Source organism: Medicago sativa, chromosome 3, assembly GCF_051527215.1.
Source record: "Medicago sativa cultivar Bolivia chromosome 3, Bolivia_mono, whole genome shotgun sequence".
Taxonomy (NCBI): Eukaryota; Viridiplantae; Streptophyta; class Magnoliopsida; order Fabales; family Fabaceae; genus Medicago; species Medicago sativa.
In genome coordinates, this window is record NC_140751.1 from 103,751,784 (window position 1) to 103,770,955 (window position 19,172).

At 35.4% G+C, this 19,172-nt stretch overlaps 2 protein-coding genes across 3 annotated transcripts in view; one reads left to right on the plus strand and one right to left on the minus strand.

The window, feature by feature from the left end:
* Positions 1-396: 396 nt before the first annotated feature.
* On the minus strand, positions 397-2,258 carry LOC146943259 (large ribosomal subunit protein uL18y-like). The gene is made up of 8 exons (XM_085757348.1): positions 2,182-2,258; positions 1,945-2,106; positions 1,744-1,870; positions 1,581-1,660; positions 1,377-1,493; positions 1,157-1,291; positions 874-1,043; positions 397-701 (listed from the first exon to the last, which is right to left on the minus strand). Exons 1-8 carry the CDS (start codon positions 2,182-2,184, stop codon positions 593-595), a joined length of 903 nt encoding a protein of 300 aa, XP_085613474.1. The 5' UTR covers positions 2,185-2,258; the 3' UTR covers positions 397-592.
* Positions 2,259-7,514: 5,256 nt separating this feature from the next.
* LOC146943260 (ARM repeat superfamily protein) overlaps positions 7,515-19,172 on the plus strand; it is a 33,802-nt gene continuing 22,144 nt past the window's right edge. For both annotated transcript variants that reach the window (XM_085757512.1, XM_085757513.1), the window contains exons 1-11: positions 7,515-7,930; positions 8,031-8,191; positions 8,274-8,339; positions 8,564-8,681; positions 8,777-8,886; positions 8,982-9,077; positions 9,313-9,436; positions 17,265-17,332; positions 17,879-17,965; positions 18,216-18,368; positions 18,487-18,579. In XM_085757512.1, coding sequence (XP_085613638.1) covers positions 7,693-7,930; positions 8,031-8,191; positions 8,274-8,339; positions 8,564-8,681; positions 8,777-8,886; positions 8,982-9,077; positions 9,313-9,436; positions 17,265-17,332; positions 17,879-17,965; positions 18,216-18,368; positions 18,487-18,579 — 1,314 coding nt within the window. In that variant the 5' untranslated portion in view covers positions 7,515-7,692. The remainder of the gene's footprint in view (positions 7,931-8,030; positions 8,192-8,273; positions 8,340-8,563; positions 8,682-8,776; positions 8,887-8,981; positions 9,078-9,312; positions 9,437-17,264; positions 17,333-17,878; positions 17,966-18,215; positions 18,369-18,486; positions 18,580-19,172) is intronic.

Here is a 19,172-nt window from a genome sequence, read left to right on the forward strand (position 1 = left end):
ATTGTTAAGTAAAAAATACCGAGAAACAAAACTCCAACTCAGATTATCAGACACCTTTAGGTTTTTTTTTTTTTTTTCCTTTTTAAGAAAACAATAATAATGTAGTAGAATAAAGAATGTACAGATAAAGAATGTACGAAGAGAACAACACAGTTTCATACAAACGAAAATAATCATGTAAATGAGTGAACGAGAAAAAAAAAAAGAGCATCAGAAATCACCTTGCCTTGTGGTGGAATGAGATTGTAGGCCAGCTAGGTTGGAAATACAAATGTTAGCCAATAAAAGATCCAAAATTGATCTAGGCCAACTCACAAATTCCGACAGTTTTTTTTTTTTTTTTGCTGGACTAAACTATGTATAGTATAATTTTCAGCACAAGTCCCCCAAACAGTATAATGATAACATAAGTTGATTCAACAGCAAGAAATTATATTCTGGATTCTGGACACAAATCATGTAAATCGAAACAAGTCTATCCAGGATAATCCATAGTCCAAAAATGATATAATCTAAAGTAAACCATATGCAACAAAAATTTGACGATTAAGGAAATTCAAGCTAAACAATGGACTGCATTCCCAACCCAATTTCACTCATCGTCATCCTCATCATCATCTCCGGCTGCAGAATTGAGAGCTTGCAAGCGAGAGACCAACTTTGTCTTTCTTTCCTCGTAGGTGAGCTTCTTCAGGTTGTACCTGCTCGGAAGACAAACAACGCATCTTTAGTACAATTTTCACTTATCAAACAAAATTACATGCAATATAATTATATAATCATAAACACAGCTGAAATACTACTAATTCAAACAGGGTCATTCCACTTGCCAATCATCAATAGTAAATAGTCACAAACATCCTAATGTGATACCTCTTGTGTTCCTTTGGTGGCTGCTTCTCAGGCTTTTTGATTGAGGGATCTGCACGAATGGCAGCATGAACCTTTTTGTATAGTTCCTCAATTCCATCCGCTTCAATTCCACGCTTGATATATTCACTGAAATGGGTTTGATATTTTTCAGGTTCGTCTTCCATCAATGTCTACAAAAAAAATATTAGAAAGCTGATTAAAAAAAGTCTCAAACTCCACAGGATGAATGCCTTACAAATTAAAAAAATGAAAAGGACCCAATAAAGACATTATTTGAACATACCTTCATATAGGCAGCAACATGTCCCCCAAAAATGTACTTCCGGTGAACCTCAGCATCAAGCTCTTTTCTCTCCTTGTCAAAACCAGCAAACCTTTTGTCGCTGTGAGGAATATCCAGACCCCCGTCCAAAGCTCCCTGAAGCCAAACAAACCCGATTAATAAATATCAATGTCACAAGAATAGAGGACATAGGTGGGTTATTCATATTAGCATGAAATACCTTGAGTGCACCAAAGACCCGGTTTCCGGTGGTGGTCTTAACAAGACCAACATCAAGGAGAGCACGGAATGGCCTCCTGGAGTCAGCTGGTTCCACAGAATAATCCTCTCCGGTTGCCTGAGTAATATAAGACATACAAAGGTGATGAATCCACATAGAAATGAAAAGTGAGGTAGATAAAAAGTGTAGAATGTTGATGTATACCTCAACATTGCCTTCATACTGATCATCCATTTCAAGAGTTTTAAGAACTCGGCGAGCCAAAAGGAGACCAGTGCAATAAGCTGGTAACATTTAGAAACGATTAATTTGATAATTATATGGATTAAAAAGAGGCATAATAAATAGAGAAAATAAATAGAAGTACCTGCAGCATAGTTAGTAAGGCCTACATGGAGGCCAAAGTGAGGAAGCTCATGTGCGTAAGCAGCAGCAAGAACAATATCACCAGCAATGGTAGCAGAGACAATTTGACAGACAATGTCTTTGTTTGTCTACAAGTAGTAATAATAATGGTTTTGGTTAGGGATTGAAAATTAAGTATGGAGTGTGGAAAGAGAATACTTACCAATCGAACAACGTAACGGTATTTGGGAGTGCCGTATTTGTTAGCGTCTTGAGTAATCAAACGAACTCTGGCTCGGTAATCAGTCTTACCCTCTCTTCTTCTCTTGAATTTCACTTGAAATCGCTTGAAGTACGCATTTGATTTCTGAGCCTTCACAAATGCCTGAATCAACAAACATTCTTTAGTTAGTTAGTTAGTTAAAAGAGGATGGAAATGATTGATTGAAGAGATACGTACCATTCCGATTCCGAATGGGTGGTGGGTGATTGGACTGCCCGCACCTTCGACCGCGGCTGTCTGGTGCAGAGAAAGAGAAAGAAAGAGAATTTCGTTTTCCAGTTAAAAGAGAGTTTTTTAGGGTTTCTCTTGGGCTGCCTTTGCCTACGGGCCTCGTCACTTTATGTGGACACTCTGCTGCTTTTCTCCAATGCAGGCACATTTTTCTATTCCTATCTATACTAATTCAAATTAGCACCCCCCCCCCCCCCCCCCAATCCACTCCATCCATTATAAAAATAGACTCCACCCTTTTCCTCAAGCAGTACAACTTTTTCAAAAATTCACTTCATTTTGTCATATAATAGAACAATAAAAAAAAAAAAACAAACAATTGTACTCAAGTCGTTAATGAGGTTACAAATTGTACAGAAAAAACTTAGTTAAACATTTCTTTGTCATACATTACTTACATTCGGGTCGGACTCTGGATACCAGATCCCCCTTTCTCTAAAAACCGGAAGATTAACAATGATCATATTTTTCAATTATTTTGTTATGGATATATTTTTTAAGGGATTATTATGGATACTTAATTGTTAATTTCATACAACATTGCATACTTTCTGACACTTGTTTTTATAAATGTAATTGTAAAGAAATTTAGTTTAAAAACAAGATAAATTAGTTTTTTAATTTATTCAAAAATGAACTCTTTCACACATCATAACCAGATATTACTGGGGGAGTTGACATTCATAAATTAGCATATTCGCATTATGATATTGTGTTTGAATATTGAGTTCATAATTATTATCTTCTTGAATTGGTAGCACTAAAGATGAAAATGAAAATTCATCAGTAGATTAAACTATACTGAGTTATGAACAGTTGCGCATGCTAATGCAAGTTATCTTTATCTCTATTATTTTCGGTTATTTCTTTGTTGTGAATCCCACATTTGATAGCTGATATATATAAGAATTGAGTTATTTTATAAAAACAAATATTGTTTCCTAGTTAACAAAACTATAACGATATGATAAGTAGTTCATAGTTTGGCTGATAGGTTCGGATTAGCAAGCTTTTTTTCCCTAAAAATCAGAGAGTTAACACACAAAAAACTAACAGAAAAAACGAAAAAGTATGAACAATAGGTTTGTGAAATAAAAAATACTAATAACATAGCATCAAATAATTATTTCATAATAAAAACACAACAACAAATAATAAAAATTAACAAAAAAGCATAGATGGGTTCAAATCTCGACTTTTTTGCGTGAGACCACAGACCACCTCCTATCCAACTACGACACTTTTGCCAGCGTGTGGTCAGCGGTTTCGCAGTGGCTTTGTTTATCCTTTGTCGCTCCAGCTGGGAGTAGGAATCACTTTCTCCAATTCGACAAGATGGCTTTGATACCGCGTTCCTCTTACACGTTCTTTCGGATAATCCTGCTGGCTTGTGTCTGAATTATTTGGAAGGAAAAGAACAACCGAGTGTTTCATCAGATGGTTGCAACTCCTCAAAATTTAGCAGAGAAGGTTAAAGGCAAATATGCTTAGTTTTGTTTTTAACTATCATGACTGGTGGCAGCACCATTTGTCTTATATGGGTGTTGTAACACCCCGTTTTCCCAACGTTAAAAATTTCATAATTAAAAATCAGAGTAATTCAACTTTAAACGGAATGCTACACTTCTTAAAAATTCATAAACTGAATAAATAACAATTTATTCTTCAAAATCATTTAACATAAGTAATTCAAACTTCGCAGCGGAATTAGTTCTTTCAACATAAAAAGTCTTTGGCACGCAGGCCTCATCAGAAAATCTCATAAGTCTTAGTTCAATATTTATTCATAAAAGTTCATAAACAATACGCAAGGAATAGAAGTAAAGTCAAGTCCCATATCCCGTTACGTATCAGAGCACCTAGACACACATGTGAGGAGTCCACTCACGACGCCTCTAATCTTGATTACCTGCAAGTTACCCATACGAAGAGCAACATTTCCAAGCAGAGGGGTGAGATTTCTCAAAACAAAAATATTAAACATATAAATCATATAAAGTACATTCAACAACTTAAACATCATTAACATATCTTAAACTCCATTAACTAGCATCATTAATCTCCTACATTAGTTATACACTTCATCTTATATCATCTTAATTATAGACATAAACATCATCATCATATAACATCAATTACTAATCATAAACATCAGCATACATCATCAAATATTAATTACAAACATCAACACATATATTAATCACAAACATCAACGTCTAACACCAAATATAATCATAAGCATCATCATGTAATTCACATAAGTATCATTATCAAAGCATATCATTTATCGAAAACAATTTCATAATTAAGTTCATAATCAACTTCTTAAACAAACATCATCATTAAATCATAATCAAAACATCATCATCGAACATCACTTATCAAATAATCATTAAATATAAGTTATGACGACTCTACAATGCAACAACAACTTCAACAACAACTTAGACCACTTCGACAACAACTTAGACAACTTCAACAACAACTTAGACAACTTCGACAACTTCAATATGCATGTGGTACCACCAGGGCATTAAGCCCCCTTCGCTAAGGTCATATTTGGACCTGTCGGGCATTAAGCCCCCATCGCTAAGGTCATCAAGAACCTGTCGGGCATTAAGCCCCCATCGCTAAGGTCATCAAGAGCCTGTCGGGCATTAAGCCCCCATCGCTGACTATGCAATAACACAATCTTCCTACAACTTGGACAACAACGTGAACATCTTATTCAATTCCATTAAAATGGACAACTTCTTAAATCATGACAACTTAGACCGACTTGTACATCTTCGCTAAAACTCAACAGCAACATAGACAACGTATGGACAGTTCACAACATATGATCATCATTGAATGCATTACACTAACTTTAAACATCATAAATATTTACTTAATGTATTTATAACACGTCACTTAACTTATAACATTAAATCAAGGTTCAACAGCAACAAACAGCGACAAATACAGCATATAACAGTGCTTGAATATCATATCAACATTAAAGAAATGTATCATATCAACTTAATCATCAAAAAGAATCACATAAAGCATATTTATCAATATCATATTGATCAATCATAAACAACTTCATATAACATCGTATTTAAACATCGACAATAATTCACTATGTATCTTTGTAAAAACATAATAAATTATCCACAACATATTTTCATGTCAAACCAAAGCTACTGGAAAGATATCACAAATATCAACAACTTTCATGTTTACAACAAAGATCAATTCAAAACAGAAACATATGACAAAACGCAAAAACATGAAACAGAGAATGCTGTCATCGTACAATTTCGCTAAGACCTCCCTGTAGTATTTTAATCATAACTCAAAGACCAAACATCATTTTCACGTCAAACCAAAGTCACTAGAAAGCTAACAAAATTATCTAAAACTTTCATGTTTACGCCTAAGACCAATTCTGTACCGATCAATACCAGTTTTCATTTTAAATTCGGAAAAGTTGTGCTGAAAGTCCATAAAAATTCACTGTGACCTACGTGCAGTAATTTGACAATAACTCAATTTCTATATATCGTTTTGACGTGAGACCAACGGCATTAGAAAGCTAACATCCATACCTACAACTTTCGTGTTTACACCTAAGACCAATTCGGCACCGATCAATTCCAGTTTTAATATCAAAATTCGGGCAAAATGCAGATTTTCTCCAAGTTTCACCTAATCTCATGGTTCTGACCTCAAAACTACTTCCAATAATTATCCTATGGATTATCTAAGGTATGTACACAATTTCTACAACAATTCAACAAGTTTTCATCATCTAATCATCAAATCTCTCTCAAAACCCTAATTCTCAAATTCTCACAAACTCTCCCAAACTTGTTAGATGTAATCTAATGATTTAACAACTTAATATTAATGCAAGATAGTCTCACCCTCACCTTAGATTAATTCCTGAATCAGCAGCAGCGTTCTTCTTTCCTAAGGTCTTCTCCTCTTCTCTTCTCTTCTCTCTTCTCTTCTTTCTTATTCTCCTCTTTTCCAAAAAGCGGTTTAAGGTAAAACTCTTTCTAACCTAAGCTTCTCTATTTATAATATACTAAAATATTCTTCCCAAATCTATTTAGGCCCAACAACTTATTCTTCTTTCTATTCTAACCCCCAATTCAACTCACACTAATAATCCTCATAATCTTATTTATTTCTAAATTAAATATATCTCTCACAAATAACAAATATATTTATACACCAAATAACAAATATATCTCTAACAAATAACAAATATATTTCTACATCAAATAACAAATATATCTCTAACAAATAACAAATATATTTCTATACCAAATAACAAATATATCTCTAACAAATAACAAATATATTATGCTAGTAAATACCAACATATAACATAACAAAATACCATTCATCAAAATAAATCGACTAAATCATAAAAAGACATCTAATCTCAAAACTACCTCCAAATCTACTTACTCTAATAATTCTCATATTCTTATAAATAATAGAATAATGCCACTTAATAAAATACTAACACCTCACATATTTAAATAAATCACATAAATAGACTCTAACTTAATAAAAATAATTAAATAAAAAGGAGGACGTTACAGGTGTTGGGTTGTAATATTCTTGTTTTTCTGTTTCCTTACTTCAGTGCTTGTTGTTTATGCATCAGTGACTAGACTTTGTATTATTTTTTGGTGATTCTCTTTTGTAAGTCTTGTGCGAAATGAATCACTAGTGATAATATAAATTTCATTTTGCCTCGTTAAAAAAACTAATATCATTTCGTTATCTATAAAAAAATCTTGATTTTTTTTTTAACTTTTGTTTTGACGTTTTATTAAAAAGGAAATGTTAACTAGTGGCCTTAGTGCACTCTTTAAGACCCATAAGTAGTAAGGATTTTTAAAAATGCATGTAATCATTGCCCTGGAAATCAAAATATTTAACTTTTTTAAATAATAATTACTTATTTTAGAATGCTACAAGCAGTAAATATTTTTAAAAATGCATGTAATCATTGCCTTGGAAATCAAAATATTTAATTTTTTTAAATAATACCCCGAGAGCACTCGTTAACAAAACCCATTTTCTTTGTAAAAAAAAACAAAACCCTTCTTAAAATGACTGAATATTTGATTTTAAAATTTTATATTAGGGTGAAGCAATGCCTGTTCTTTGATGGTCATTTCATGGTAAGAAGAATAAAAAAGAATTAAAAAGAAAAAAATGACACGGCCTTTGAAGAAAAAGATAAAAAAAAAAAAAAAAGAGAGAGCATATTCATTTTGACGAGGGGCGCATTAGAAGTAGAAAATGCAAAAATTGTTTCAACCAAGAAATTGAAGAAAGCGATTGAGAAAAGATAGATAGATCGATCGACAACAGCAAATGCGATTTGAGAATTTCCGTTCGTTCTGATTTGATTTGAGAGAATCACGTTTGTTTGGCGGCGGCGGTGCGATGGAGTTGGCACAACTTGAAGCATTATGCGAGAGGCTTTACAATTCACAGGATTCAGTTGAACGTGCTCACGCTGAGAACACACTGAAATGTTTCTCTATGAACACCGATTACATTTCCCAATGCCAATACATTCTTGATCATGCTTTGACACCTTATGCTTTGATGCTTGCTAGTTCTAGTTTGTTGAAACAAGTCACCGATCATAGTCTTGATTTGAAACTCCGTCTTGATATATGTATGTAGATATATATACTCTGTTATCTTAATCTCTTTTTTATTTTCATTCTTCAATTCAATTCATTCTTTTTTGCAATGCAATGCATGTTAATTGTTAGGGACCTACCTCATCAACTATCTCGCCACCAGAGGACCTGAGTTACAACCTTTTGTGACTGCTTCTCTCATCCAACTTCTCTGTCGAGTCACCAAATTTGGATGGTTTGATGATGATCGATTCCGCGACCTTGTCAAAGAATCTACCAACTTCTTGAGTCAGGTGCTGCTCATCTTAATCCATTTAAACAGAACAAACATTTGTTTCAGGCCGTTTTACATTTTTGTTCTTGTAATCTATATAGGCAACTCCCGGCCATTATGCCATTGGTTTGAAGATATTGAATCAGCTTATTTCCGAGATGAATCAGGTTAGACATTATGTTTGATATCACATTATTCTCATACAACATTTAACATCTTCAGTACTTCCGTATTCTGTATTCTAATCTACATAGCCGAACCATTATAATTAAGTGTGAATCAATTCAACAGATCAAAGATTCCTTAACTTAGCTATTGCATATTTTGTGTAAGTTGTGCTATGCTTTTTCGAACTATGTTCTGTTTCCTAGACATCTGTGTCCTGTCTCAGGCGAATGCTGGTTTACCTGCAACAAAGCATCGAAGGGTAGCTTGCTCCTTTAGGGACCAATCTCTTTTTCAAATATTTCAGATATCTTTAACATCATTGGGCCAGTTGAAGAATGATGGTAAAGTGGCTATACTCATGCTTCATTTTTTTCCCCGTCTCTTTACTACTTTTTAGTGATCATTCGTTTGAGAGTTGTGATTATGTATTTTGCAGCCATCAGTCAATTGCAAGAACTGGCACTCTCTCTTTCTTTGAAATGTTTATCATTTGATTTTGTGGGGACATCTGTGGATGAAAGTTCAGATGAGTTTGGCACAGTTCAGGTATCTCTTTTTTTAGTTTAATTGATGTTTCGAGGCCCTACCTTATTCCTTCTACACTGGTTCGTTTATTATGCTGTAAATATGGCCGTTTGCAGATTCCATCTCCCTGGAAATCAGTTTTGGAGGACTCTTCAACGTTGCAACTATTTTTTGATTACTATGCCATTACAAAGTCCCCTCTTTCGAAGGAGGTCCGTACATCATGCATTTGTTTCTTTGATTGTGTACTTAGTCAGACCTCATATTCAAGTCATGAAAATTGCATTCCGATATAAAATACTATTCACAAATTTATGTACATTTTGCTTTAGACATAAATTTCTTGTTATTGTTTTATGTAGGTCATTTTAGAAAGTCGACAAAATAAGTGTTTAATCGATTCACAATTGGCTAATATATATTCTGAATAACTATTTTCCTTTCCAGGCACTGGAGTGCTTGGTGCGACTAGCGTCTGTAAGACGTTCGTTGTTTACCAATGATGCTGCCCGTTCTAAGTTTTTGGCCCACTTAATGACTGGAACCAAAGCAATCCTGCAAACAGGGCAAGGTATTGTACGCTTGTTACGTCTTTCCTTGTTTTGCATTGTAACGCCTAACTGGAAAAATATTATATTTCGTTATTGCATGTGTAAGCAAAATACATTTATTCCACTTATTTTTTGGTAATATTATGTTATACAATAAAACCCTCCCCCCCCTCCTCTCTCTCGTACAGATATAGACATATTTATATGACAAAATGCATACAATTGTCCTTTAAGTTTATTTAATTCTACAATATTAGTTCTTTACGTTTTTTCCTAATGAGGTGTTTTAAGTCTCAAAACGTTCAGGCGTTGCTCCTCTCTCTCGTACAGATATAGACATATTTATATGACAAAATGCATACAATTGTCCTTTAAGTTTATTTAATTCTACAATATTAGTTCTTTACGTTTTTTCCTAATGAGGTGTTTTAAGTCTCAAAACGTTCAGGCGTTGCTCCTTCTTTTGAGTTTTCGTTTAACTCTGTTAAAAAAAGTCTATATGACTGTAATAATGCTGATGCGGTATGTCAAAATAGGATTTTAGTTAAAAATATTTATTTTTCTGAATAACTTTCAATTAAAAATAAAAAACCTCAAATTAAAATTAATTAGAGTTCTTCTCCTTCTTCTTTAATTGAAGAGGAAGCCCTTGAATGGTGGGCATAGGATCGTTGTGGGTGAACCCATGGGGTTGTTACTTGCCGGTGTTGGTTGCGTAGTTGAAAATTTGTCACCATTGCAAGCGTCCCTTGAAGGACTCTGCATAGTTGAATCCGTAGGCTGTTACATGCTGGTGTTGGTTGCACGTAATGAACAGCTTGTTTTGGTGATCTAGGTGATGATTGGTCGAAGCTCATGGCATCAGAATTAGTTTTTACATGCATATTGAAAATTAAAGGAAAAGCACCCTAACAAATCTTTGCAAGATGCAAAATTTAATGACACCCAACCAGACGAGAAAAATTTATGCTTTCGCTTCGATTGTTCGTGAGTAGGGATGAAAGTTTGTTATCTCATGTAGTAAATGTAGACTTCAAAGAAAGGTACAAAACCCTTATGTGGGTTTGCCTCAGGGATGTTAACGAATACAATATTTAGTGTTAGGTTGTGAATTTGGGTGGAAAACATGAAAGAAAGAAACTAAAAAAGGGCAACGCCATGTGTACATTTTGAAACTTAAAGAACTTAGTCGGAAAAAAAAAACTTAAAAGAACTAATCCAGTGCAATTAAATCACTTTAAGGACCACATGTGTATTTTACCTATTTATATTCACGGATTAGGCATCAGGGAAATTCATCCCTGCACTCGAGTTGTTCAATTTCAGCCTCATCAACAAACCAATCAAGTTGTATTTTATCCGCCAGTGTAGGAAATGAGAGTTCCAACCTAAACTTTGTGATAACAGGTTGTATAGTAACTTATAGAAGCTCTTGTTCAACCTAGGTTGAAGATCTTGGTTAGGTTTTGTTCATAGCTGAAATTAAACTACATGTGGACTGCCTTTGCAGAAAAATAAACTACAAGCCACGCGTCCGTTGCATAGATTTTTTGAAAAGGGAAAAAACATAATTGGATCATGCGGCCCAAACCAGTTCCAAGAGGGTGTAAAAACCCAATATTGAATGCAAAGAACTTTCTATTGAGATTGTATAATGGTTGTGTGTCTTACATGACCACACTGAATGTTTATTTATATTCATATGCTTGTGTATACAATTGGTAACGTATTAAATATGATTAATTACAATATTAAAAACTAATAAACACTAGTAAATACACAGTTGACTAATGTTGATTCTTAACACTCCCCCTCAAGCCGGATCATATATATCATATGAGCCGAGCTTGTTACAAATATAATCCACTCGAGAGCCCTTGAGAGACTTTGTAAACATATCAGCCAATTGGTCTTCAGACTTGACAAAATCTGTGGTGATTTCACCAGAAAGAACTTTGTCTCTTACATAGTGACAGTCTATCTCTATGTGCTTGGTTCGTTCATGGAAAACCGGATTGGATGCAATATGGAGTGCAGCCTGATTGTCGCATATGAGTTTTGTGTTTTGGAGGTCTCCCAATCTAAGCTCTAAGAGTAGATTCTTAAGCCATGCAAGCTCCTTTGAGGCTGCTGCCATAGCACGATATTCAGCTTCTGCACTAGATAATGCAACTGTGTTCTGTTTCTTGCTTCTCCATGAGATCATATTTCCTCCAATAAGAACACAATATCCAGAAGTGGATCTCCTATCTGATGGTGATCCGGCCCAGTCAGCATCTGAATAACAAGTGATTTTAGCATCGCCATTGTCTTCATATAATAGTCCTCTTCCTGGTGGATTCTTTATATATCTGAGAATGCGAATAACTGCGTCCCAATGACTATCACAAGGAGCGTTCAGAAATTGACTCGCAATGCTGACAGCAAAGGTAATATCAGGTCTGGTGACTGTAAGATAATTGAGTCTGCCTACAAGACGTCGATATCTTCCCGGGTCTTTCAATGGCTCCCCCTGACCCGGAAGAAGCTTGACGTTTGGATCCATAGGAGTATCAATAGGACGGCAATCAAGCATACCAGTTTCAGTCAAAATATCTAGAGCATATTTGCGTTGGTTAATTGCAATGCCTGATGAGGACTGTGCGACTTCAATGCCTAAGAAGTATCTGAGAGGACCTAAGTCTTTTGTCTGAAAGTTTTTGAAAAGATGGGCTTTGAGTTGCTGGATACCTTCTGAGTCATCTCCTGTAATGACAATGTCATCAACATAGACAACAAGAAATATGCACCGACCGGTGGAGGAATGAAGGAAGAAAACAGAGTGATCCGCTTCACATCTAGTCATACCAAACTGTATTAAGGCAGAGCTGAAGCGACCAAACCACGCACGTGGGGACTGTTTCAGTCCATAAAGAGAACGGCGAAGCCGACATACGAGTTTAGAATTACCAAGAACAGTAAAACCTGGAGGCTGATCCATATAAACTTCCTCCTGCAATTCACCGTGTAAAAAGGCATTTTTAATGTCCAACTGATGAAGGGGCCAATGATGAATGGCAGCCATCGCAAGAAAGAGGCGAACAGAACTGATTTTGGCCACTGGTGAAAATGTGTCACCATAATCGAGACCAAATATTTGTGTGTAACCTTTAGCTACCAAACGAGCTTTGAAACGATCAATTTGACCATCTGGCCCTACTTTCACTGTATAAACCCATCGACAACCCACTGTGGTTTTGTCTGGAGGCAATGGAACAATGTCCCAAGTATTATTTGAATGTAATGCAGCCATTTCTTCCACCATTGCTTGGCGCCAATTAGCATCAGTCATAGCTTCTCCTGTAGACTTAGGAATAGACACAGAATCCAAAGCAGACACAAAAGAAACATAGGAAGTGGATAGACGATCATAGTTTAAAACACAAGCATATATAGGATTAGGATTACGGGACCGAGTACCTTTCCGTAATGCTATTGGAAGTTCATGTGCAAGTGACGTAACGAAAGGAGCAGTTGGAGCAGGAGATGATGCCGGAGGATCAATATCATCTCTGATTGTTGGTGGAGGAGGTTTTCGTCGCTGGTAGACACGCAAGGGAGGTGCGGTAGGGGCTACAATGGGTGCCGGGACAATAGAAGGGATATCTTGAACATCTGTAGTAAAGTTGTCATCAGGTGACACAGAAGCAGAGAAGAATGGACAAGTTTCAAAGAACGTGACATCAGCGGAAACAATGTATCGTTGAAGTTGAGGACAAAAACAACGATAACCTTTTTGTATACGTGAGTAGCCTAGAAAAATACATTTGAGAGATTTGGCTGAAAGTTTGTCTTTTCCTGGAGTGAGGTCATGAGCAAAGCATGTGCAACCAAAGACACGAAGAGGGATTGGGTAGAGTTCATGATGTGGGTTCAAGATAGAGTATGGAATCTGATCTTGAAGGACAGATGAGGGCATTCGGTTAATTAGGTGACAGGCTGTGAGAAGGGCATCACCCCAAAAACGGAAAGGAACATTGTGGTGAAGTAAAAGGGTTCTTGCGGTTTCAACTAAATGACGATTTTTACGTTCAGCGACACCGTTTTGTTGCGGTGTGTGAGCACATGATGATTGATGAATAATCCCCTCTGAAGTTAAAAAGGTTTGAAATTGGGATGACAAATATTCACGAGCATTATCAGTGCGTAATACTTTAATGGAAGTATCAAATTGATTTTTCACTTCTGCATAAAATTCTTTGAATATATGGAAAACTTCTGAACGATTTTTCATTAAAAATAACCAAGTACATCGTGAAAAATCATCAATAAAAGTTACAAAGTAAGAGTAACCTAAAGTTGACTTGACACGACTAGGACCCCAAACATCGGAATGAACTAAAGCAAAAGGTGACGCAGCACTTTTATTTACTCGTTGACTGTAGGTGTGACGAGTATGTTTACCTAACTGACATGATTGACACTCAAATGACGAAAGCTTGGAAAAACTAGGAACTAAAAGACGCATTTTATTAAGGCTAGGATGACCCAAACGCTGATGTGTAAGGCTTTGAGAGGCAACAGAAGCACATGCCACCGGCGGTGAGAGATAATATAATCCTCCAGATTCATGCCCTGCTCCAATCGTCCGTCCTGTACGTCGATCCTGGACATAAACAGAATTATCAACAAAATGAAACGAATAATTACGAGTACGAGTGAGTTTGTTAACAAATATTAAGTTGAAAGGACAACCGGGAGCATAGAGAACAGAATCTAAGGACAAGTTTGGAAGTGGGTGAGCCTGACCAAGGCCTTGAACTTTGACTTTGGAACCATTCGCCACAGTGACAGGAGGCAAAGAATCAAAGTAAGACAAATGAGATAAAAGAGATTTATTACCGGTCATGTGATTAGAGGCAGCAGAGTCAAGTACCCAAGGACCAAGGGAGGACGATGTGGACATAAAGGCTGCAGGATTACTAGACTGTGCAACAACGGTAGAAGATGATGGCTGATGGGCTGCTTTGAACTGAAGGAACTCATTGTAATCAGCGGCCGGAATAGTAACATCTCCGACGGTAGTAGGTTGAGCAACGGCAGCAACTGTAGGCTGTTGTTGTTGTTCTCTTACTTTTGTACGACAATCAGCTTCAATATGGCCGTAGCGGTTGCAATAGTTGCAACGAACACTATTACGACTACCGCGTCCACTGCGTCCTCCATTCCGTCCACCACGGCCATTGTAGTGCGAGGCAAGAGCAGATGAATCATTAGGAGATGGAGTGGAGACATGACCAAAAGCATGAGGTGTGGCCAATCGCAGCAATTGTTCACTAACTGTCTCATAATCGGGAACAGTAGATCCGGATAAAATTTGGTTGCGCACAGAATCAAGTTCTGGTGGCAGTCCAACAAGAGCCATGACCATGAAAAACTTACTGCGTTGTTCAGCATGAGTTGTTGCATCACTAGTGAAAGGCATTAAAGTTTGAAAATTAGCCTTTAAAGAATCAAGCTTACTAAGATAAGCTTGAACATCCATATTCTCCAATTTCAAAGAATTGAGGCTGTGAACAACGCTGTAGAGACGGTGAACATCATTGGAGAAGACTTTCTTAGCCTTTTCCCACACTTCATAGCAAGTAGTGAAAGCTTGGTACTGTGCTTGGAGATGGGGTGCTATTGAAAACCATAGAACGGTGCATAGGGATGCATCGACTTGCTTCCATTTTGTGCGATGAACAGTGGCAATATCTTTGCCTTGTTTGGTCAAGTGATCTTCAAGACCTTGACCGTGAAACCAGAGTCTGACGGCACCAGCCCATATGTTGTAGTTGGCTGTTCCGGTTAGCTTCTCACACGGAATGAGCGGAACTTTGGTGAAAGTAAAAGAATCGGCACCTCCGGTATCACCCATGAGTGTTGGCTGGGCTGTAGAGGTCGTCGGAGTGAGACAAACCTATTGGTAGTGGCACACCGGAGGGAAGATGCGCGGTGGCAGAGATGAGGATTGCTCAGTAGCCGTTTGTAATGGTAGGGTTACTGAGGCATATAAGAACAGATCGTGAAACCTAAAACTACTGATACCATATTGAGATTGTATAATGGTTGTGTGTCTTACATGACCACACTGAATGTTTATTTATATTCATATGCTTGTGTATACAATTGGTAACGTATTAAATATGATTAATTACAATATTAAAAACTAATAAACACTAGTAAATACACAGTTGACTAATGTTGATTCTTAACACTTTCTTTATTCTTATAATATGTTTCAAAAATGGCCATCACTCTTCCTCATGCCGTAGAGTTTCCTTCCCTGCACTTCTCGGTTGGCGACTAACACCCTCTGCCGTTTATTGTCTTTTGGCGACTACTTTTCGTTGGGGACCTTCTCTGGATTTGTCCTATGGTGTGATTCCCTATTCTGATCCGATTTTCTATTTTAATTTTTTTTAAATAAATTCCCCCGCGTGCTGTCCTATTCTTTTAAGCTATTATAATTGACCGGTGATACAGACAACATAGTTCGTATACTGTAATGTCCCGGATTTTAATCCAAGACATTGTTTAATATTTTTGGTTTTATTTATAGAAAACATGAGGCTATTTTTTTTTAAATAACTATTAGAAGGAAACTAATAGAAAATTATTCTTTAAAATTGATTATTTTCAAATGGAAGAAATCCACATCCGGACTTTCTTATGAGTTAGCGCTAAAAGAATAATACACTTAAAAAATCATCACATCTTAAGCTAGCTTTTGGAGTTGTATTATGAGACCTAAGCCCAAATTTCAAAAATAACCATATTCTGTTATTTTGAACATTTATTTTTTTCTTCTCTATTCTTCCTCCTTTAGTAAATTATATCAGTTATTATTTTTTAATTATTTTCTGTTCCTTATTTGCTTCTTTTGTATTGTATTGTTTTTTCACTTTTGTTTTTCTAGCACTGTAAATTTTTTGATTGCATTTTTTAATTCTGTTATTTGTTCATTCTTTTATTTTTCTTCTGTAATTGTAGTTGTTTTGCTTTTAATTTCATGACAATGAGGTTTTGATGTCTTGAACTTGATGAAAATTAGGGTTTTAGTGCTTTATGACATCTTGATTATGAGATTAATGATATTTTCTATTAATTTTATTCTATGATTATGGTTCTCGACGTACATTTTTTGTTTTTCTAATACAGCTATTTGTTTATTCTATTTTATTTCTGTTTTTTTTATATCTGTTAATTAATTTTAGTTGTTTTTGTTTTTAAATTTTACGACAGAGGCTTTGATGTCTTGTACTTGATCAATATGGATTTGTTTTTGTAGTTTATGACATTGTGATTATGAGATTAATGATGTTTTCTATCAATTTTTAGTATATGATTCTCGACTTTCGTCGTTAGATTTTTTGGCTTTTAATTTTTTTCTTCGCTTTTTTACGTGTGTGCGTGCGTGCATGTGTGTGTGTGTGTGTACAATTATACTTTTATTTTGTTCACTACTATGCTTCCATCATAGGTTGGAATGCCATCTGTCTTATATTTCTATGTTGGATTTTTTACTTCCATAATCTGTCATTGATGACACTGTGTGGATGTCTCTCATCAATCATCACACAGGAAACTTATTAGTCGAATTTATGCAATGATGCTTTATTTTTTAATAGCATTAAAATGGGAAATCCAAAGTAAACCCCTCCTGGTTTAGCAAATTAAAAAATGTTACGAAAATAGAAGTTGAACATAAGAAATATCTCGCGTATATGTCTTTTCAAGCAATATTTTGTTTTTTTATTTTTCATTTCTTTGTTTTTCCTTCTTGTTAGCCATGAATTTATAATTTTGACTGTTTTGGGGAAGCAGGTCTTGCAGATCATGATAATTATCATGAGTTTTGTCGTCTTCTTGGTCGGTTCAGAGTGAATTACCAGGTAGGTTTTTGTGCAGTTTTACTCCATTTGTGGAATATCTATTTTTTGTAATTTTATACAAACATCCCATCATATTTCACACTATTATTGTACAAACATCCAATCATATTTCACCACGATGGATATTTTTTTAGTGTTTTAAAAAGTAATATTATGATGTGGCTAGATGGTGGTGCAATATAATCGAGCTGTGTAAATCTCATGTATGGTGTTAGTGTATAGTTATTAAAATATTTTCCTTACTAATTGGTAGCTATGCAATGTGCATAAGCATGCATAAGGACATGAGGTTCATGTGGGGGGGGGGGGGGGGGGGGGGGGGGTACATTCTTTGGCTTAGAAGGGCAGTGTGCATCACCCAAATTGACACTTTAAATACTTGCACAAATGGCCAATTATTTACTAGTTTTTGTTTGTTTTTCTGATTTGTTAGTTTGCATAAGCTTGTTATGCATAGACAGTTTTATTGATAAAATTTGGTGGAGTATTAAGTATTTTCATATTCTTTATTTTATTCCATCTAAATTTGTAAAATAAATGTTGCAGTTGTCTGAGCTTGTCAATGTGGAAGGCTATAGCGATTGGATACGTTTAGTTGCAGAGTTCACTCTTAAATCTTTGCAATCATGGCAGGTTAATTAATGTGTCACTTTTATGAATTTTCCTGATAATACACGATTTATTGTTCAAAAATCACATACTTTGTCTTTTTAAGCCATTTATCTTTGGAATAACGGCACTGCTACACCCACCTTTGAAAACAAAATTCAGGATGTCGATCATCTGAGAATTTCAATAAGATAAATGTCACAAATCATCAAAGTTTCAACTTAGGTTAATCAAGTGACGTGAAATATTGATTAAGTTGATACCTTCATGTCAGTGGGCCAGCAACAGTGTCTACTACCTGTTAGGGCTGTGGTCCAGATTGGTGTCTTCTGTTCCATATTTGAAGGGTGATGCACCAAGCTTACTGGATGAATATGTTCCTAAGATTACTGAAAGTTTCATCACATCAAGATTCAATTCTGTGCAGGTGTTTCTAATTATCCGTTCATCCTTTACTGATTGCTGCCTTCCAGGCCATATGCATTTTGTTTAACACCTCTATTAATGAGACTACTTTCAAATATAACTGCTGTCGTTTTTTACAGGCTGGATTACCTGATGATCTTGAGAACCCCTTAGACAATGCTGAACTTCTTCAGGATCAATTAGACTGCTTTCCATATTTATGCAGATTTCAGGTAATCCTATATATTTTATGTTATCGTTCTTATCTTTTTGATGAAAGAAATAATTAACTGAGAAGGCAAGAAGGATTCCAAAGGAGGATATAAACAAAGTTGCAGAACAAGACAACTAAAATAAACCGGAACTGGAAGTGAAAACTCATTTCCATATTCCGTGCTTGTTTAAAATGCAATAAATAATTGATATAGTTAGTCCTACTTTTTAGAATTAAGCGAATCTGTACTTATTCCTTTAAATGTACAACATCCTACATTGATTGTTAATATCCCTAGAGTATACAACTTCCTAGGTTAGTGCTTATTCATTAAGCTTTAAATGTATTTATTGTAATACATCTATAAATACAAGTTGTGTGATTTTAGCTAGACACACAGAAATTACAGAATTCTATTTAGGTGCATATCTGTTATAGCATATAAATGATTTAATCTTGGTGGGAGCTGTGGAATGCTATATTGGCTTTTTAAGGAGTTTGTTTCTTTCTATTTTAAGATTTTGTAAGAAAAATGCCTCTAGAGAAGAAACTGTAAAGGAGAGGAAAATCCTCCATAAAGCAAGCAACTTTCTGTCAAAAATCCTTTAAAAA